This window comes from Camelus ferus, chromosome 16, assembly GCF_009834535.1.
Source record: "Camelus ferus isolate YT-003-E chromosome 16, BCGSAC_Cfer_1.0, whole genome shotgun sequence".
Lineage (NCBI taxonomy): Eukaryota > Metazoa > Chordata > Mammalia > Artiodactyla > Camelidae > Camelus > Camelus ferus.
The window spans coordinates 37,069,062-37,092,277 of NC_045711.1; the positions used below are offsets into that span (position 1 = coordinate 37,069,062).

Here is a 23,216-nt window from a genome sequence, read left to right on the forward strand (position 1 = left end):
ACATGTGGCCCATGGCTACCAGAGTGGACAGCATAGGTCTAGACAATAACTAACACTACCAAGAGGCAATATCTAAACCCAGGCAACTTGGAAATCAGGCAAGGACAGAAGAGAGAAAACAAACTACAGCAGGAAAGACCTGGACCAACTGCGCAGACAAGACCTCATAAAAGGTCAGAGGGACCTTGTGTGTATCTTTCCAGAAGTCAAGAGGAGAGCTAAGATGACTTTGGCAGGATTAGGGAAGTTGAACTTACATAGATCGAGAGATCTAGATGTGTCCTGCCTTCAGAGCGGCTCTGGCCCCGTGGAATTTGCTGTAGGTAGAGTCAGACTTCTATCAACCATTTCAGAAGGTCAGTGGGAGAGAGGCAGCCCAAGCCCTGGGGCCTGCTGACTAAGGATGCCTCTTCTTGCCGAAAGGACTTCAAGGGCTGTCAGTAATGGCTTGAGCTTCATTTGGTCTTTGAAGATAGAGATTCATTATCATTTCTTGAGATGTCACAGATACATTTAAGGGAGTGAGACCTGCATCTCACGCTCACATAGGTCCCCAGGAGCTCCCACCAAGCCCAGGAACCCTCCGTGCTCCAGCCTGGGCTCCAGCATTCATTGCAGGGGCAGAGGGGTCGGTGCTGTGACTCAAGTTATCACTATATTTTAAGATATTACAACCTGGACGCCATCCCTGGTGACAGCTACTGAAAGGTGCACTGGTGGCCCTCAGGGCGGGAGTCCTCAGGAGGGCTCCTTGTCCCCTAAACCTTTGGGAGAAACAGCTCCCCCACCCCACAACAACTTTCTGAAGTTAATGAGGCTGTGAAGTCATGGATAATATCCTCCATGCAGAGGACTGGTGAGAGCCTTCCACTCAGTCCCAATGCTGTATTCCAGGTCAGCTGTAAGGGGACAAGGTGTACTTGGTCCCCCAGAATGCTGACAAAACAGAACACCCCTGATGCTTGACTGCCCTTCATTCTTGCACAAAGCTATTCAAATAGTCTGTCTGACCACAGACCTGGACAAAACCTGACCTGTCCCCCGGGGAAGGGACGGAGGGAGTGCTTGGTATAGTCATGGCCCCAGGGCAGCCCGGCCACTGGGCTAAGGCCTCAAGCCCCCACTGCCTTCTTGGGCTCCGAAGTGTTAACTCCTGCTCCCCTCACCTTCACCCCGACCCTCAGGCACAGTCCTGGCCTTCAGCCACCTGAACCCCTGCCCACTTGGCAGCCTACAGGCTTCCCAACAAGTGTCTGACCAGCTGCCAATCTCTATTCTCCCCAAGAGCCGTCTGCTCCTCCCTGGCAGCTGTAGTGCCCACTTGGGTTTAAAAATAAACTCACTGTCTGCGTTTCTTCAGCCTGACCCCTGTAACTTCCTCCAGGTCGAGCCTGATCTTAGCAGCCTCTGAAAATAAGGTACCATCATCATTCCAGAGGCCACCACAGGGGATATATCCACTGAGAACAGACTATATGAAGTTTGTCCCAGAAAATTCTGTTTTGTTGTGAGACACCGGTCACTTCTCTAATCTGAAGGTCACTCCTGGGTTAAGGATTTAAGCCAAGTGTGGGGTGGTGGGAGGCAAGGCTGCTCTTAGGGAGAAAGAGACTCCCAGGCTTGCCCAGGTTGACATCATTACAAAATCGAAGTCCCCAACCTCAGCTGGGCGCTCACAGCAACAGTGCAGGGACACCTCCACTTACCGGTGGGTGCTCTTCTGTCTCCCCACCATCTAATCCCACCTTCTTTGCTCCCTACAAAACTCAGCCCATCCCATCCCTTCTCACACAGGTAACCTCTCCCCTCCTACTTCACACTCAGTCTGAAAGCCCACCCTTAAGGCCCTGCCAGAGCCCCATTTGCATTCTTACTAGTGCTCTTGGGTCCTTTCTCCAAGGGTCAATTCCTCCTTACTTTGAACTCCAACCCCTCCTACCTTCTCAGGATATCATTCTGCCATTTACCAATCCTTTCCTCTGATATCCTCTACTTCTTCCTAAACTCAAGACCTTTCCAGGTGTATATATCTATCAGAATTCATCAAATTGCATATCCAAAATATGGGTAGTTTACTGTACAGGAATTATACCACAATAAAGGTGTTAAAAATAATAAATAAATAAAGTGAAATGTTAAAAAAAAAATAAGAGCTTTCCATCCTTAAAAACAGCGGGGAGGCTTTAGCTCAGTGGTAGAGTGCTTGCTTAGCATGCTCAAGGTCCTGGGTTCAATCCCCAGTACCTCCATTAAAACAAACAAACAAACAAACCTAATCCCCCCCCAAAAACAAACAAAAACAAAACAACCACTACCAAAACACCCTCTGGCCACCAGCCCACATCCTCATTGCCACACTTCTTGATAGAACTGGCTGCTCCCACCATAGCATTTCCTCACCACTCATCCAGTCCTTGGACAAACACTGGAGGCTGCCGACTCCAAATCCATCTCCTCCATCATCCGGATCCTGGCAACGGCCAGCTCCATTCCTGGCTGTGACCTCTCCAGTCACTCCTCAACCCAGAGTTCTGGCTCAGCTGCCTATCCCCTACCTGCCTCTCCAGCTTTACAGGTCCACATTTCCCACCAAGCTCCAACTCTGGGGATCTCCTTCAGTTCCTTGAAGATTCTCATCCTGGGATCTTCTCCCCACTTATGACTTGACCTTCATTTATCCGGCTCTTATTTATCCTTTAGGTTTCAATGTATGTGGCTTTCTCCAGAAAGCCAGCCTGGTTTGGGTGTCTCCCCCTACATGCTCTTAGAGCACTTCCTAGTTGTACTTTCTAGAGTAGAGCTCTCAGTGCACTCCATCCCGATAGCCTGTGCACACCCCCTCAGACAGCGTCAGCCCCACGAATGCGGGGGAGCAGAGCCTGCCTTTCTCAGGGTCACATTCCCAGCATGTAATGTGGTGCTTGCAACATTCATGGCGCCTAACAAATGTTTGTCAAATGAGAAAAAGCAGCACCATCCCAAAGACTAAATCAGGCTGGATTGGATGGCTGTGTGTTGGGCTAAGAGGAGAAAAGACAAACATAAATTTGGACCTGGAAATTCAGACTGTCTCACAACAGTTTTGTTTAACTGGAATTTAACCTGGATTTGGAGTGACCTTTGGGATGTGGAAGCAAAAACAGTTTTATCTGAGTCACACCTCATTTCATAAATTTCTTTCCCAATGCACAACAGAAATAACTGACTTGTTGCTGTAAAGAAAGTATTTGGATTATATCCCGAAACCCATCCTCAACCCTCTTAGCCTTTCTAGATTTATTGGTGGAAACATCATTCTTCCCACCAGGCGCCCCCATGTATGAAGCCTTAGAACTCACAGCCCCTCGTGTGTTTACTGTGGGCCAGGCACTGGCCAGCATCTCAGCTGATGCTCACATGCATCAAATGTGGCAGGGCTACTACTAGACCTTGATAAGGAAACCCAGCCTCAGAGGCTTGGACTTACTCTTGGGCTCAATCGCCCCCTTGAACTCACTCTGCTGCTGGTAACACTTATCTAACATTGTTAACCTTGATGTAAATGTCCTATTTCCTGCATCTCTGTAAAGGCATCATGGGGCGGGGGGTCCTCGTTTTTCATCTTTTTGCATCTTCCACAGAGTTTTTATGCAGGGCACACCTAACAGCCTTGTTGGTGGGGGCACTAACACATGACACCCTGTGCCGTTCCTGTGGTCCAGAGCGGAGATGGCAGAGCTGTGAGGCAGAACAGGCCTGCTGGCTCCAATATAAGAGCCAACCGCTTGCTTCAAAGGACTTTTATGGGCTCTCCTCTTTTCTGAGTAATTCATAAATGTCAAAAATTTATACTGTTTACTTACTAAAATACTTGCCCAGCATCTCCAGGAGCTTAAGGGGGAAAGAACAAAAGACAGAAAGAAAAAATATTCTAATAATCAGTGTTGCTTAAAAGGGGATGGAGACTAAAACCCTGTTTATTCAGACAGAATTGCAGAATCTGGAGATGAGAGGGACCTAAGAAAGTTTCTGTCCAACTGCCTCCTTGATTCCTTCTACAAAACCCCCAATTTAGCCTTTGCGTGAATTCCTACAATGAGGGGAAACACGCCACCTCAAGAACCTACAGATTCTTTACCAGAAAAATTAAATTGCCTGGGCACATATACAGAGGGAGCTCTAATCAAAAAGATACATGCACCCCAATGTTCATAGCAGCACTATATAAAATAGCCAAGACATAGAAACAACCTAAATGTCCTTGATAGATGACTGGATAAAGAAACTATGATATATTTATAAAATGGAATACTACTCAGCCATAAAAAAGAATAAAATAATGCCATTTGCAGCAACATGGATGGACCCGGGGATCATCATTCTAAGTGAAATAAGCCAGAAAGAGAAAGACAAATACCATATGATATCACTCATGTGTGGAATCTAAAAAGAAAAAAACAGGACACTAATGAGCTTATCTACAAAACAGAAACAAACAGACATAGTAAACAATCTTATGTTACTGGGGAAAAGGGGGTGGGAAGAGATAAATTGGGAGTTTGAGATCTGCAAATATTAAGTAGTATATATAAAATAGATAAACAACAAGTTTTTTCTGTATAGCACAGGGAACTGTATTCAGTCTTACAGATCTTGTAAGTAACCTATAATGAAAAAGAATATGAAAACAAATATATATATATATATATATATATATATATATATATATATATATATATATATATATGTATATGTATGACTGAAACATTATGCTGTATACCAGAAACTGACACACTGTAAACTAACTACACTTCAATTAAAGAAAAAATAACTTAAATTGTAAGCAAATTCTACCTCCCTCCAATTTCACCCCACTAGTGTCCTCTTCCTAGGACAGTGCTTTAACTGCAAAGACTATTGCTAATTCCCCAATTCAAGTTTTCTTTTCCTCAGGCTAAACATCCTTTCCAATCCCTTAAGTGCTCCTCACGGGCCATGAACCCAGACTTTGCCCTGTCTTGTCATTTCCCTCTGGACATGCTCCAACCTACCCATGAACCTCGCAAAGCATGTTGCCCAGAAATAAAGAGAATACTCCAGCACATCATGACCAGTAGAGCAGAGTGGTGGGCCCATTACCATCCTTGATAAGGAAATCTCACTTCTACAGAAGCAGCAACTGTGCTCTGATCAGACCACAACAGGAATGTGTATTTATTGGCCTTCATCCTACCATGACTTGGCCTAAATCTGTAGATATCAAATCTGAGAAAGTTATGCGAGCCAAATTTAATATAACTTTTAGTTTTTAGGAAGGGGCCAAAAACCATGTCAATCCTTGCTCAAAGAATGAATTACATGAAGACACTAGAAATTACACTTGGAGACAACTGAAAATCTACTGTTAAGTACCTGCGTGCCCTTCCCTTTCGGTAAGTGCTGCAAATCCACTTCTGGGAAGCGATCTCTCTTGTTCTCTTGAGAACACAGGGCCGTGTGGAGGGATGCAAGTATCCAGAAGTATGAAACTGAAGGCATCCATGGTTGTGCCATCAAGTAGGGTGGTCATCAGAACAGCGAAGGAGGTCTACAAGTGCTGCTGTGAAAAGCACTCCAAAATGAAGTAAGTGAAAAAACAAGACGTAGAAGTGTTTATAGGATGATACATTATACGTACGTAGGCTGATACATGCGCAGGAGAAGCCCATGGTAGAATTCACAAAAACAGATGAACAGTTATACTTGGGGAGGAAACCTATTGGGAAAGGGATATTTCCTTTTCATCCTTTTAATACAGTTAAATGTATTCAGTACTTTTAATTTTTAAGACATTTCCATGTATGTTACTTTTTAAATATCAGTAAGGATTATCTGAGTGTGGAAGTTATGACTATTTTTATTTCCTACTTTTCTGTGTTTCAAGATGAATTAAGTGCCTGTGTGCTTTTAGAGACAATGCTAATAATGGCTTTTTAGGAAATGGGCAATTATTGATGTCTTTTGTTTTCTCTTTTTTCTTAATTTTCCATATTTTAAAAGAAGCATGTAATACTTTTATAACCAGAAAAAGTCATTAAAACAGAATAACCAAAAACAAGCAGGCAATGATATTTCTATTTCAAAAAGACAAAAATCATTGAAAAAGGATATATTTATTATCTGTTAATTATGCCCCATAAAGTTAATTTTAAGAAGTTGAAAAATCTTTAGAGCTCTTATATTTCAAAAAGTCTGTATTATAATACAGAAATTATTATTTTCATGGAAAATTAATTCATGTACACCAGCAGATGTTCCTGTTAAATTTTTAAGTGTTCCTTTTTCAGACCATTAAGTTCTTTAATTTTGGTGCCAACAATTTGGGGTCCTACAGCCTGCTATTACTAAAGACAGCAATTGTAATTCTGTTGAATAAATGGTTTGCTAAGCAGAGAACAATCATGTGTATATGCTTGTATGTGCACAAACATTTCTGGTAAGAAATTTTAAACAGTGATTACCTCTGAGCAATGGGAATAAGAAGGAATATGAAGGGGGATTTTACTTTTTTATATCCTTTACTATTGGTCAATATTTTATTATTTTGTTTTAGTAAGTTTATTCTTTTTTGTGTTTTTAATTGTGGTAATCACAAAACACATCATGTAAAACTTACCCTCAGTGATTTTTGAAGTGGACAGTTCAGCACAATTCAGTGTTAACGACATTCATACTGTTGTGTAACACATCTCTGGAGCTTTTTTATCTTGCAAAACTGAAACTGTATCAACATTCCCCAGCCCCTGGCAATCACTATTCTTTCTGTTTCCATGATTTTGAGTCCTTTAAATAGCTCATATAAGTGGAATCATACAGTGTTTGTCCTTTTGTGACAGGCTTATTTCATTTAGCATAATGTCCCCAAGGCTCATCCATGTGACAGGATTTTCTTCCTTTTTAAGGCTGAACTAGTCCGTATATGTATATATCATATTTTCTTTATCCATTTACCAGTTGACAAACACTTGAACTGCTTTCACTGCTTGGCTATTGTGAAAAGTGCTGCAATAAACATGGGTGTGTAAATATCTCCTTGATTCTGCTTTCAAGTCTTTTGGGTATATACCCAGAAATTGGATTGATAGGTTAATATTCTTTCTAAAAAGAAGGTTGGCTGCTGGTCTAAATTTGGGTTGACATGGCTATTAAATTGCTACTGATAAAACTATAGACCCCAAAAATGGTGTGCATCAAAAGAGAACTGCTTTCAACAGGGAAGCCCAAAAAACATTCCTCACTGGTAGTTTCTTACTACATTTCTGTGTGAAGTGGCTCAGACTCAGCATATAGTTCATGTTCAGTTTTGCTAACGCTTGACTAAAGTCTTTTCCATCCTCTGTTACCAGGCCTCAGAAAGCACGTCTGAGTTTAATTAAGGTAGGGTTGCCAGTTTTGGCTAGTAAAAATACAGGACACTCAGTTAAATTTGAATTTCAGATAAACAACAAATAATTTTTTAAATATCAGCACGCCCCATGCAATATGTAAAAAATTACTCACTGTTGATTTGAAATTCAAATTTAACCAGGCATATGCTGTGTTTTAGCTGGCAACCCTAAATCAAGGGTGATGGGCTCCTGCCCAGGACATCTATTTCAGGTCAACCGACACTGACCTAGTCACAAGCTTCTCTGGCAGTACCCAGCTGTGCTACGGCGCTTCATGTTCCTCCTTACCGCACAAGAAACCCCCTCCCCACAACTACATGCTCTTAGTTTGTATCTATGCTGAATACTGTGTGCTTCCTTCTAGCTATTTTCTGGGATCATAGCAGACTACTCAAAGAGCTGCCTTGGGTGGCTGCTCACTAAGGTCAATAAAATATAAGAAAAGCAGTCCCCAGCCCATACTGTCTCTTCTAGGTCAAGAAGCACCCCCAAAACAGACCACTGGAACTAAACACCGTAATCATAAGCTGATCTACAATCACGACTGGTTCAATTGCATGGCAGCTCCTTTGTCCATGATCGTCTCCCTATCTGAATGTGAAGTAAACAACCCATTGACAATTTGCACTTACCCTGTTTCCAGGGCTTTGGGCATTAATCGTCCCTTTAAGGAGCCCAAATCCTTGTGCAGACCACTCTGCAGTCAAAAGCTGAGGTCTGTCACTGCTCTCAACAGCACCTGGGTGAAGGATCTAATATCAGTCTTTGCCTGCTGGGCAGAAGCCACAGCTGCAACATGCTTTCAGAAAAATGGGCCAGGCCAAAGGAGCTCCCTGTCAGTGCTTTTCAATGTTTCCAGAGCAAAGATAGAATTTCACTTTCACGGGACTGACTACACAAACTAAAAATAAAATGGAAAAAAGCTATCTAGTTCTGTATCATTTTCCCCCATGGTCAGGTCCCATTCAGGTCACTGGCTATGCACTGAAATCGGTTATGAACAGTTGCTTGGTTCTGCCTTGCCTGGAGTTCAAGGCTGTCAGCCAGCCCATATTCTGTGTGATGGCCCCGCAGAGCAGAGGATACTTGTGAGAGGTTCGGCTGAGGGTAAAGAGGGAATCCGGTCAGCTTTTCCGAAGGCACTAGCAGTGGGCCTCCTTAGGTTTTCTCTCACAATCCCTGAATCTAGTATAAAGTGGGCACAGCATGTCAAGGACGGGCAAGGAAATGTCGCGCCATTTCCTCAGGATTGAGAGGACAAGAAAACAAAACCAAAGGATCCTTGTTACTATGTCATCATCTTTTCCTTGTGTTTTCCAATCCTGAGTCACTATTTCTAATTTCCTCAAAAATGTAATTAAATGTAGGGTAATGACACCCTAAGTAATGACACCAACTCATTCACGTGCACGGTGGGATGGTTCTGGGTCTGGTCAGTCATACACCATAAGTCTGAATGCATATCGGAAGATGTTCTGAAAATGTATGCTTAAACATCTAGTAAGGGACAGCACTCTTCCCCGCAGCCCCAGCCCCTCCCCCAAATCACTGACGGACTTTTTATGCAGCTGATTGTAGACGAGTCTGAATCATCTACTCCAAGCAGTCCTCCACTCCAAGCAGCCACCATTCTGAGCTGGCAAATGACACTCGTGCTATGTCAGGTTAAATTTCCTTGAACAGAGGAGATCATTCACAACAATCCCTCTCCCCCTTTTATTCTGGCCCACACTTTGTTTTTATTTTTTCCCTAAGATAAGTGGTTCTCAAACCTTAATGTACATAAGAATTATCTAGAGAGAATTTTGGGGTCACAGAAATTTTCTGTATATTCCAGTGGTACTTACTCAATTGTATTCATTTGTAAATATACACTAAAAAGGGAAAATTTTACATGTAAATTATACCTGAATAAAAGATTTAACAAAAAAAAATCACCTAGAGAACTTATTACTTCTGATTATGGGGGCCTGAAATAGGTCCAAGGAACCAACATCTTAATTAGCCTCCCTGTTACTTGTCCTCACAGGTGGTCCAATGGTCACATTTGGAAAGAACGCTGTAAGCATAGAAAGGTCTACCCAGCAGGATCCAACCCCACCCCCACGAGAGAGCCCCACTAACAGCTAGTTCGGCATTTCTCCAGGAAAAGAGCAAAAGATGCTGGGTTGAGCCACCATGCAATCAATGCGCAGACCTGACCTGGATTCTGTTCTCAGCTCTGCCTCAACCTCCAAATTCTTTATGCCCCTGTGTAACATGCTTCCAATCTGAGATAACTAAAGAGGCAAACCCTAAAAGTATTAAGATTGATACAAGCCCTTAAAACCTTAGAAACACTATTGTAAACTTTATGTAGCAAAGAAAATATTTTAACTTTGATGCAACACCTTTTCCAGGTACTACTAATCTCCGTTCTCATGGCAAATTTGCCGAAGAATCCACTTTTCAAGCTAACAATGTGACTTAATGGCTCCAACATCTTTCAAACAGCTTACAAGTTTATTACCAAATATGGTTGGCTGACCAGTTTACAATCTGCGCTGCTAAGGTTGGGCTCGTTGCATGACCCATTCTGTCAGTCAGCTATTCTGAGTCTGGGGGAACAGAAGGCATTGTCTCAGTAAATGCTCCCCTCTCCCCAGCCCGCTCCCACACCATTCTCTTCTCAGACAGTGGCTTAGTCATACCAAGACAGGTCTACATCTGTGAGAAGCATCCCTCTCAGAAGGCACTCCTCTTGGAGAAAAGGCCTTAAGAAACAAAGGGAGACTGAGATGGAGTATGTTCCCAGTTTCTATACTCAGACCACAGCCTCCCCCTTCCTCCCACACAAGGCCACCTACTCTTCCCAGGTTGTGATGCCACAAACACAACAATCCATTTAGCCACAGCAATCCCAGAGGAGTTCTAAACCAGCAATGAAAAAGGGCATCTTTTGAGTCCAAACTTTCACTTGGAAAATTTCCTGCTCATGTATTCCCACTGAGATCAACTTACAGGTGAAGGTAAGGGAAGAGATTTTTATATCAAGTTTTCTGGGTAAACCATTAAGCTCTTTCTTGGGCACTATTTTATACAAAGAATGGGGTAAATTTCTCAATATGATATTTCCTGGCAGCTGAGTTTTCAAGCTTAGAAAAAGATGCACAGACCACAAATGAATCTTCTAAACTGTATTTAGAACTGACACAAACATTTGGAACTGACAAAATCTTCCTAGAGACAAGGCCCTGAGCAGAGTTTGTCCCCACCATGAAGTTTTACATCAACTGTACAGAACAAAATTAGCAACCAGTGATCTTTGGCACTAGAATGGGTAATTCCTTAGCTGTTCATACAATATCCAAACTGCACATCACATGACATTAAATTGCTGGTTAACAGTTGAACTTTACATTTAAAATATCTTAAAAAGTTGGAAGTCCTAGTAAGTTTTTCAGTATCAAGATGCTAACCATATGTAACACTGAGTGCCTGAGGTAGAGACTTCTGTAAAAGATTTGTTAAAGAAAACACAATTGTGAGTACAATAAAGAATAACATTTCCAATCTTGGAAGCATAGAGCCAAATATCTTTGCTGGTCAATAAGCCAACCCTGAAATGCAGAACTCTTCTTTGATTTTTTGTAGAGATTTTGCACAGGAGTAAGACTTTCTTTTGTTTGGACTCCTGTATTTTGGAACACATGGATTGTGTCTCAAAAAAGAATGATTATTTTTTTGAAAAAGTATGATTATTAATGTGGAATGTGCATGAACCAAACTCACTTAACATCATTATTAAAAGCAACAAAACATCATAACTGTTTTAGAGACAACAACAAATAAAATCTTTTAAACTCTCCATGATACTGGTGGCCAGAATTAGTGACAAGTATGCAATTCAACCTAATGATTCTAATATTTAATGGTGACTGTGAATTATTACATATTTATGATATATAGGTGAGTTGAAATTTTATTCCAAACTCTGCCCTGTATAGGTGCAGGGGCTTTATTTTCAAGTGGTAAGGTGTAAAATTACATGATTTTATAAAGATAAAATTAATCTAATATCTGAAACCTTCCAATCAAACTGACCAGCACTGTGTTATCTCTGACTTCAGGTACTTTTCTTCACAGTCGGGAAAGACCTTTCCTTTATAAAAAGGCATTTCTTTAAGTAGGTTCAAGTATAACATACTTGCCTTTTACCAAAAACTGGCTGGCCAAAAACTGATCATAAACTATAGGTGTTATTTTTAGAAGTGTACTGTCTCTTAAATGAGACAGAAAGCATAAAGCATGGACATTTATAAGCTTAATGGGTAAAGCATAGGTATGACTAATAGGAATAACATTTAAGTCCATTCTTGGTATAAACTGCTTAGAATAAGTTCAGTGTTTTAAACAATCACTGATTCCTGTGCACCGAAGGACATCTCACTATATAATCACATAGTTCTTGCAACTTTTTTTTTTTTTGAAGTTCCAAGCTAAGAAAAATGACCAATAACAACAGTTGGTCTTTTAATACCTTTTACCAGAGGCTTTCCCCAACTACTTCATAACACTTCTGAAAGACCACTGGCTCCTGAAACTTGGAAAAGTAAAGTGAACTGCTTAATTTCATACCATGAAGAAATGACAGTTAATGATGACTTTTTTCTCTTTAAAGACATAGGTATCCTTCTAAAAGACAGATATGTGGGAGTCATAACCTTAAGAGAACCATTTCAGATGTCAAAGTTCATTTTTATCAAAAGTAATTCTATAGACATCAGTCAAGGAAAATCCCCAGGAAACTGACTTCTAATGAAATAATACACTTGTGGTTTTAAATGAACAAATATAGAAACAGACAAAACTAAGCCATAAAGCAAAGAGGAAGCCACAAAATGAACATTAAAATTTCTTTAGGAGAAAATGCTATAGAATTTTTCCATCAAATTTGAACTAAGAAAAAAAGCCTGTCTGTTTTACAAACCTCTTCTAAATAACAGACTGTAACAAAGATGATCAAAGGACATACCACATCTGAATAAATCTAGTAGTATGTTAAGGAATATAAACATGTTGTTGATTATATCCTGATTGGAGTATGTGAAGGACTAAGCACGCAACTTCTATTTAGAGAAGCAAATGTCATGATAGAGCATGTCTTACACAGCAATTCAAAGGAATATGATTTTGAGAGGAAAAAGACATGCTGACAGGTGTTCTATACAAATACCCACAAGTTCCAGAACAGTAACTCAAACAGTATTTTTATCGATTCAGTGTAGACTCAATCGATGGGTTAAGCTAGACACTGATAGGGCCATTTTCTCAATGTAGGTCCATAACATGTCATTAGGGAGAATGGCTTTGGCAAACTCGTATGTTCAAAGGCTGAAAGAAATGTATTAAGAAAACAGCGAGAGTTGGGAAACCTATGTCACAATTAAAACTTTAGTGAGAGAGTAAAAATAGATTTTAACCCATGTAAAGTGACTTAGAATATCTTTCTGTACTTTAGGAAGCTAAAGAATTATCCAGACACAGAAGATAACACTCTCATCAGAACAAGCCAAGATGAAACATCAGGGGCACTGTTTGTAGAAGCTAAGTGGATGCTTCTGGCGCCGGAGATCTGCCTGGTATTTCTGCTTGACTCCCTCCCTCTCCATCAGTCTCAAACCCCCAACCTTTCCCCTGGCAAAGCCACTCTGGTCTCCTTTAGGCTCTGAATAGATGGACATGAACGTGTATTCTTTTCTGTCCTCAATTAAGAAATATGCGTGAAGTTCTGCTGACACAAGAAGCAATTGGTAGTTCTTTATCTTAGCTAGGCTTAAGTATAAAATCTTGCCTGTTTTAGAATAATTATTTCAATTTTCTTATTAAACATTTGGCTTGAAAGAAACTGCATATCTATCAGTTAGCCAGGATACATACAAGTATATATCATTTTCTGAAATTTCCCTACAGTCTCACCCAAGTTTACCTTTTGCTTAAGATGTTTAGAGATCCTAAGGAGCTTCTCTAAGGCTAAGATTTACAGATTCAAAAAAGCAAAATACAGTAAATGCATAGCCAGAAGATAAGCTTAAATTGTCAACTGAATTTCTTTTTTTGAGGGAGAGGGGAAGAAATGCAATTGAGAACAAAGGAAAAAAAAGAACTGCACAAAAGATGTAGTTCTAGGATCCTCCTAAATAATGAAGAATTGACATTTAAAAATTAAGACAAAGAAATAATACTCTTGGAATTTCGAAGTTGGAGGTGGCTTGCAATAATAACTTTCTGTTAGAAAAGTGTGAGATACTCAAAATGAAATGCTCTCTGGTGAAGCAAACACCCCTTCCTTTAAATCTTTACCAAGCTCTTACTCAGAAGCTCATAATCTATAAGACAAATGATTTGAATATGATGGAAGGAGCAAAACTCTCCAACATAAAATAAGGTTGAAAATAAAATACTACTGAAAATTACGAGTGTTCCATGAACACCCATGCCTGTCACTGACAGATACGTCTATGGGGAATAAATACTGAAATTCTCTATAGGTCTATTTATAGATAGAATCCCAGGTCTGACTGGTCTTCCAGGCAGAAACCTACATTAGCAGAAGTATGTAAATTATAAAAGTTCCACCATAAATTATAAAAAATAGGGAATTTGGATTTAGGCCTTCTTCCAAATGCAATATAAGTATCTCTGATTAATCTTTGCCTGGAAGGAATTTCTGCATTTCTACTATTAACATATAAAGAAAATATCCATCACTGGTTTCTTAAAAAGCCAGAAAGAGGCAGGGTTTTGGCAAGAGATTTAAGGCAAATCAAATGGGTTCACAACTGAACATTTTATCAGGACTTATTTTCCAGGTGTGGCTTTGCTTTGTGATATAGGAATCTTAGTAACAGTTCTAGCCAGGGTCTCCACACTGCTACTGGATGGGGACACCTGTGTGCATCAGCCTTTTGTAACAACTGACATTATAAACACACCATCAATGCATATACTGGCAAGGCTTGATATATAAAGGAATCCTGCAGTGAGTCATTTATCTCCTTTGAAAATACAAATAGGTTTCCAAAGACTAAATACAATTCTGGGCACATGAATGAGATTCAACGATTTCTCAAGTCAAAGAGAGAACTCAACTTCCTTCTACTGTGGAATTCCTTTCCAAGACAAAACTGATTCCTTCTCCAGCTCCTTACATTATCTGAAAGCTTCCCTGTAACACAAGAGGCACTTTTATCAGGTGTGTAGCATCTATCAAAACTTTAAACCCAGGGTAGAATTTGCTGAACAAAGTAATAACACTAGCCTAATAAGCATTACCATAAGGATTTTTTTCCCTTTAATATAAAAGTATAACTACGTTGTCCAATGTACAAATACAAAAAAAGTTTTCATTCTAAAAAAAATGTACCATAATACTGTACATACAAAAAACTGTTCAACAAGAATGATTTAAATATATCTGTTCTTTTCCAGATCTGGAAGACACAAATGTAAAGTTCTGCAACTGTATTATTGCTGGAACATGTGTCTAGGAACACTGTGTTTCCCCTTCTCTCCCCCTTGTCCCAGCCCCACCTTCAGAGTCCCCTGAGCTTGGATCATGAGCCAACAGCATCCCTGAAGATAACCAGAGCCAAATGTTTACTCAATGGAAGTCATTATTCAGAGAGCCGTTGCTTACCATAAACTATGAAAAGCGCAAGTTTTAAGCCCAGCCAAGATTAAATCCAGACGGAGGTCTTCCCATCCCCTGATTTGCTACTAGCACTGCTTTTGTTGGACCCAGCTTTGGACCCCACTTTGGCTTTTTTTTCCCGGGGACCATGGGGGTTGTTTTGGTGATTGTAGGCCTGGATCGCCAGATCCAGGCGTTCCTGAGCCATTCTGATCTCCCTCTGCAGAGTCTCCAGGTCAGCTGGGAGGTTCTCCTCGTGGCTGCCATATTGTTGTTCTTGGGCGATGTTGGCCTTGTTTTGCTTGTAGGCGATCTTAGCATTGGACAGTTCAGTGTACTGGATTTGATCTGGTTTGACGGCAACGTTATAGCCAGGGGGAGCAGATGGTGTATTCCAAGTGAAAGGATAATTATAAGCACCCGGATCTTCCAGATCCCTCCTTTTATTGTTTAGTGAGTCTCGAATTGTCCCAAATCCTAAATGAAGCATCTCCCAAATGTTAAGCAATAGACAAAGGCCTGTAACACCATACATTATCAGAAGAAAGATGGTCTTTTCAGTGGGTCTAGAAATAAAGCAGTCTATCTTATGAGGGCAAGGAAGTCTGCTGCACACATAAAATGGATGGACTTGGAAGCCATACAGAAAATACTGCCCTATCAGAAAACCCACCTCAAACACGGTCCTCGCCAGCAACTGCAGCACATAGATTTTCATGAGCCCGTCCTCCCGAATCCGCCGTCGGCCATCATGCTTAGGTTTAGATTGGTTCTGCTCTTTATTTTCTTTTTCACTTTCTAATTCCATTTCTGGATACATCATGGGATCCTCTTCATGGTCCTCTTCTGTTTCTTCCAGAGCCCGGTGCTGTTTCCAACGCATTGCATAGGGTTTGCTCCGAGCCGCCTTCTTGTCTGCTTCGCCATGCTCCATTTTGGCAATCTTATGAATGGCATAGCCCAGGTACATCACTGAGGGGGTTGCCACCAGGATGATCTGGAACACCCAGAAGCGCACATGGGAGAGAGGTGCAAAGGCATCATAGCAGACGTTCTCGCAGCCTGGCTGCTCTGTGTTGCACACAAATTTGCTTTGTTCGTCGTAGTAGATAGACTCTCCTCCTACCGCCGTAAGAACAATCCGGAAGACGATCAAGACAGTGAGCCAGATCTTCCCCACAAATGTGGAATGGTTGTGGATCTCCTCTAGCAGGCGAGTGAGGAAGCTCCAACTCATGGTGACTAAATTGGTTTGCCCTGATAATAATGAAAAATACCAAAGCAAAATCAGCAAATATTAAAATCTTAACAACATAATTTTTATTGCTATCTCCAGGAACTACTTCTTGAGATACTAGAAACCTAACTTCAAGAATCATACTAGAATGATTGTTAGGGGGGAGGATATAGCTCAAGTGGTAGAGCATGTGCTTAGCATGCACAAGGTCCTGGGTTCAATCCCCAGTACCTCCTCTAAATAAATAGAATGATTGTTAGAATTAACAGCACCTCACTCTCTACACTACCCTCAGGTAGGACAATTCACCTCGGTCTATGAGCACTTGTTTAGACCTACGAGGTTCTAGGAAGTCTGGTTTGTTTTCATGTCTTCCCTAGTTTAAAAGGTAAAATTGTAACTATCATTTGAGATGTATTTCTCAGGCAAAGTATATTAGATTCTTTATATATAGTATTATTTCATATGACCTTCATAATTTTGTGAGATAAATATAGCACAGAGGCATAGCTATCGGTACAGTCACAATAAGACTACCACACTGAGAATATAATGGGGACACTTGGGCTGGACTCCATTGTGAAGAGGTACCTTATAAGGAAACATAAAATTTTGGGCCTCGTGACAAAGTATTAAAAAAGAATTAAGGAGATGGTACAGCTGCAAATAACTGGCAATGATCAAGAACTAAAACAAAAGACAGAAAGAAACTAGGAAAGACATTCCTTAGCTAGGCTGCATAGCATAGCAGATTCTAGCATTCTGTATTTATATTATTTTGTTTATGGTAGATGTTAAAAAAAATGTTTGCAGAATGAATTGTGAGAATATTAAAAATCCAATCAACAGACAAATCCACTTAAAACAGTATTTTGAAGGATAGTTTTATTCTGAGATTCTTAGCTCTATGTCTAGAATCCCGGTAAAAACTAAATGAGATAATGCATGTAAAATCCCTAATGCAACTCCTGACACAAAGCACACCTAGCTTTTCTACTTCTGTCTTCCCTCTCCTGGTTTACTTCTGCAGATTACAGGTGATTATCAGCATCACCAAAGAAGTTTAAATAAATTTTACCTGTTATCCAGAATTTCTGTTATCCAAAACTTTCTTAGAGAAATGATGTTTTGCTTACGACTTTTCCAGATTCCCTCTGGAAGGGAAAAAGAAAAGAGAGTGTCATAAGTTTCCTCCCACAGAAAACAACCAATCACTAGAATGCCATTTCCGGGGAGAATCGGTTTTCTACGTGCCATGGGAATCAAGCAGTATGAGATGGAAACAGGCTTGAGTTTGACTACCACTGTTCTCTCCTCCCAACATACGTGGTAGGAGAAACTACCTAACTGTGACTCGAAGATTCTGAAGTCATTGTAGTCTAAGAAAACATGACAGGAAGATGAGTCATTCATGAAAATCTGAAGCAGATGAACTCTGGCACCTATAGGAAAAAGCCAAAGCAGAAAATCTCAACAAATTTAAACCGGATTACAAAAAGCCTTGCAAAAATCCTCACCCTGTATGTTCTATTCCTGTTCTATTCCCTGGAGCAGCCAATACCTCTCATTGGGATTTGAGCAGCCAACTAAGAGCAAGCTGTTTCATTAAAACACCCAACAGCTGGCTCCCAGTCACTGGGACACCCATAACCACAGGAGGTGATTTGCAGACTCAGCTGCTCACAGAAAGAAAACACCTGCATCTGTATTGTGATTTTAAAAAAATATATAGGACAAATTATTGCTCATTATCAAGTCCTGCCAACTCTGGAATAGCTATGGCCAAGAATTATCTTCATTTACTATCATTTAATGTAATAAATAAGTTTAAAACAATCCCTGAGTGTTATGTATCCAGAGGAGCTTAAAAGAAAAATCTGGGGGATTAAGATGCATGAAAATAACCCAGAACAATTTCCAAAAGGTCAATGAAGAAGAAAAAAAAGTGGAGGCATCTACATAACATGCAAATTTCAAGATTTGCATACAGAATCCAACCACACAAAGATCTCTCCATAGGACTTCAACTCCCATTTCCAGCCCTGATGTCCAACTGGGAGCTCACCACTTCTCTCACTGAACACATAAGGTATAAAATCACAGCACAAGAAGTTAGTAACAACAACAACAACAAAAAAGTTAATAACATGCAATCTTTAAATGGTTACGTAAGCCAGGCTTCCAACACAGAACTCCATGATTCACATGCATAAGTCCAGACTCAGATTTTCCCCAAACGCCACATCTAAAGCATTTCTCCTGAAGCCTGAAGTTCTATACATTCCAATAAGCCAAAATCATGAAACTGCAATTGTTAGTTAGAAAATTCATCCTCTCTACCTCCAACCACACCAAAGACAAATGGATATCTCAATTATTACTATGAAAGAATTTCTCAACAGTTCAGCATCTTATACAATAATCTAACTTTCTGAGAGGGGAGGAAGAATTGGTGATAAGCCCTTTAAAGCTTATGTTCAATTATAAAGCAGCCATTTAAACCCATCCAGAAGTACACACTGCATAATAGTTAAGCTGTAGGCCTAGACAATGCTGAACACTTAGAGCCTTGGTTTTCCATGGGCATTCAAAAATGCCACAGCACCCTATACCCACACTTTGAGTATATAAATGACGTGTATAGTAATGTAACTTTATCATCTCATAAAATGGGTGATGGGCAATTTTCTTTCTAAAATAACCATGGGCTTCCTAAACCGAATGGCAGCCTCACCACTGTTTTGATCTACTGAGCTGTCAGTAGGTTTTTCTTTGATACTCTTCTCTTTCCAAATCCCCCTCCTCTCCTTGTAAGCATTAAGAGAATGGCTTAAATAATCAGAGTACACTACTCCAATAGGGGAAGGGTACGTGAAGAAGGGAAGAGGGAGGGTGACAGAGGGGAAAAAAAAAAACTGAATGAGTAGAATGGTGGGTTCTGGAATTGACATTTCTAAGCAGAAATGTGTCACTGCCAAGTGTAGTCTCACTGTGTTCTTGCTCCACTAAAATTCCCTTTGTCTGGAACCATTTTTTTGCTCTGCTACCAGGAGCCTAAGACGCAGGACATATTCTTCTCAGACTTCCCTGTTTCAGCAAACAGACTTGGTTATAAAGTTGGGAGTGAGAGCTTGTGATTAACCTGTGAATGGCTCTCATGAAAGAAAAAAAATTTCCATATTCCACCTACGAATGGAAAATGGACATAGGAGTATGTGATGAGTGGTGGTTAAGAGGTGGGATGCCAAACACCTAAATGTTTTTTGCTAACTAGGAAAGCCCCAACTGGTTTATAGGTATTTTGACACTTAATACCTATAGAACAGTTCTAGGAAGTAGACACAAGAAATGTGAATCTGATGATTCTTGCTGTGTATTGTCATCTGATTTTCTTTAAAAAGTCCTAGAATTTACAATGCCTGGCAATGAATGAGTACAATTTTATCTCAACCTCATCAGCGCTGTCTGTTATGCTACTTTACTAGATGCAAAATGGTATTTCAAAATTATGTCAATTAGCATGTTTTTAATACAGCAGGATTATTCCCCTATGCTCCTCCCCTTTGTGGATCATTTCTATCCCTTTTGCCCATTTATCTGCAGAATGTATTCTTAATACAGTACAGACATTAACCATTTGACATTTAATATAAACACCTCACTTTGTTTTCCTTCAAATTTTATATAGTCATATCAGTCAATTTCTTGAATAAATTAAAAGGTGGAAAAGTTATTCTTTCTAGGATGGCTTTTTAAATTAAAAATACTACAAAATTCATGGTAGCCCATAATTCAGAAAGATTCCCTCTCAAACCACGCATCCCCCTAACACATACTGAAGAAAATCATGTTTGCTTATATAACATTTACTGGACAGAAAATCAAATGTGCTATTTTTAGTCTAGTTTCCAAATAATTAAACTTACAAATCTACCTTGCCTTATACTAGAAAATAGAATTTTTTAAATTACTTGGTATCAACATGGTAATAAATTATGTAATTCCCTCCCAAATTCTTTTATATTTGAAGAATTTTCTATCAGCTATATCCTAAAAGGATCAAGGCAAAGTTTACTACATTTTTCTATAAAATAAAACTCACAGGATCTTTGAAGATTAAATTTAAAGTTATTATTTGGATCATCTCTGGAGGTAGATTTTATCACTAGGTTCATTTTAAAGATGAAGAAATGAGGTCCAGGAAGTTTATAAAATCTGACTAAGATCAACCAGTTATTAAGAGGTGAAGCTACAATCTGAAGTCAGCTAGTCTTGCTCCAGTGTCTGGGCTTTTAACCACTAGTATGTAAAGAATTACATTACAGATGGAGCTATGTTCAGGTCCCATGTGAACACAGAAGAGGGCACCTTATCCCAATCTGTGGGATCAGAATTAAACTAAATAATAAAATAAACTCACAAAGATCAAAGGAAGAAATTTCAGAGTTTAAGATCTTATACGTAGAATGAATTGAAAGTTAAACCCCCCCCCCCAAACAAGAAATCCCCAAAAGAACTCCAAGGTTTCTTGGCAGTTAGAAGGGAAGAATAAAACTAGAAAAACGTATCTTCAACAAAAATTATTTCATTAAGAAGGATTACTTCTTTGGGCATTGAGAATAGAGATTAGAGAAGTTGGTAAATTCAGTCCAGGGGATAACAAGTCGAGATGATAATACTTGTTAAAGGGCAGACACACAGATAGTATACATAGAAGTGCTCAGAGCTGTGCCTGCCTTCAAGGCAAGCACCATTATTACCATCACTAACCAGTGTTGCTGCAACCTTTTGTCTTGTCACCTAACTGTACTGAGAGCCCCTAGACGTTAGATACATCTTTCATCTGTCTCCCTAGCATTTAGCCCAATGACTGGTCATTTTACGTGCTAAATAAACGTTTGACAAACAAATGAATAAATGCATTCCTATGGGACCTGCTTCATATTTGTTATTATTGAGAGAGAGAGAGAGATGATTATATATATATAGTCCTAGATTCCCATCACATCAGGCTGTCCAAAAAAGGAATAAGCAGCCTCACGAGACAGTGAACCCTGGTATAAATGCGGGAGGGAGGGTAAAGGGACATAAAGGGAGGTAAGGTGTCTGTACTTCACTGGAATCCATAAAACGTGACACCAGTGATGGAAATATGTTATGTACATAGAACGTAATACCTAAAACAACCACTAAAAAAGCTATACAAAGAGATATGCTCAAAAACACTGCAGGCAAATCAAAATGGAATTCTAAAAAATGTTCAAGGAAACCTACAAGGAAACAGAAAAAAAGAAAACAAACAAGCAGAGAGAACAAACAGAAAGCAAACAAACAAAAATACCATAAGCACCCTATTTATCATGGCTAAAATTAACAAGAATGACCAAACCTAGAGTTGGTGAGGATGTGGAGAAACTGGTACTCTCATACAATACTAGTAAGAATGTAAAATAGTATAATCACTTTGGAAAATAGTTTGGCAGTTTCTTAGAAGTTAAATATATACCAATTATATGATCCAACTATATGATCCAGCCATGCTTCTCCTAGGCATTTACTCAAGAAGTAAAAGCCAGACGTCTAATAAAATGACTTGCACATAAATGGTCATAACAATGTTATTTGTAATTTATTTATTTGTTTATTTTTCTTCTGGTTTTGAAACTTCATAGAGAAGAAAGTACTTCTGTATCTAATTTTCAAAAGTCATTTGATTTGTACATGTTTCATGCCCTGGTAATGTTGTGACAGGGTCTCACATAGCCAAAACCTGTAAAGAACACAAATATCCACCATCAGGTTGATGAATAAATAAACTGTGTTATACTCATACAATCGAATAATACTATGCAATAAACTATTGATATGTTATAACATGATCTCAATTAGGCCAAATGAAAGAAGTCAGGAAAAAAAAAAAGAGTACACACTGTATGATTCCATTTTTACTAAATTCTAGAACATGCTAACTAATCTATAATGACAGAAAGCAGATCAGTGGTTGCCTATGGATGAGTTGGGGGTGAGGTACAGGAAAGGATGAAAAGGAACTACAAAAAGGATATGAAGAAAGTTTTGGATAAGATAGATATGTTCATTTTCTTGACTGCAGTGATGGTTGTACAGATGAAAACATGTCAAAACTCACCAAACTGTATACTTTAAAAATGTATAATTTATTGTTATGTCAATTATAGCTCAATAAAGTTGTTTAATAAATAAGATGAAAAAGACTTTTTCAGAAGTCCTTCAGACAAAAGGAAAATGACATCAAGTGAAAATTTTAATCTACACAAAGGAATGAAGAATACATAAACATAAAAGACATCTGATATCTTAATTTTTTAAAAGAGAGTTGGCTGTTTAAAGCAAATTCAGCAACAATTTATTATGAGATTTACAGCATGTTTTTTATACATACTTCTTTTACAGAAAAAACAGTAAGGCTGAGGGAGAGGAAATGGAAATATACTGTTATAAGGTTATATTTATTATACAAGAAAAAGTGGCTTAATGTTACTCAAACACAGACTGCTTAAAGTCTTTTATACTCTCTTAACTCTAATAACCAATAAGTCATGAATTATTACTTCATAATACTCAAGTACAACATGTGCATCTGAATCTGGGTATCTGAATTTAAAGAATTGAAAACTACCTAAATGACTAATAATTGATGAGTGGTTAACAAACTATGGTAACATCCACACAGTGGAAACATACACATACTAAGAAGTCTTTACCACTAATCCACCAAAACTACCTTTGCCACTGATAACTTCAACACTGCCAAAATCAATGGTCAATTCTCATTTATTTATTTATTTATTTGGGGAGTTAGGTTTCTTTGTTTGTTTATTTAATGGAAGTACTGGGGATTGAACCCAGGATCTAATGAGTG

General features: G+C 39.3%; 1 protein-coding gene across 7 annotated transcripts in view; it reads right to left on the reverse strand.

Annotated features, from left to right (window-relative positions):
* Positions 1-10,567: 10,567 nt before the first annotated feature.
* The window catches only part of GJC1 (gap junction protein gamma 1), a 30,937-nt gene continuing 18,288 nt past the window's right edge, over positions 10,568-23,216 (reverse strand). For 5 of the 7 annotated variants that reach the window (XM_032457381.1, XM_032457384.1, XM_032457383.1 and 2 more), the window contains 2 exons: positions 17,394-17,469; positions 10,568-16,335 (listed from right to left, as the gene is read on the reverse strand). In XM_032457381.1, coding sequence (XP_032313272.1) covers positions 15,125-16,315 — 1,191 coding nt within the window. In that variant the 5' untranslated portion in view covers positions 16,316-16,335; positions 17,394-17,469 and the 3' untranslated portion in view covers positions 10,568-15,124. Of the gene's footprint in view, positions 16,336-17,393; positions 17,470-17,663; positions 19,410-23,216 lie in introns of those variants that run through there. The other 2 variants (XM_032457387.1, XM_032457386.1) reach the window with 2 other exon arrangements.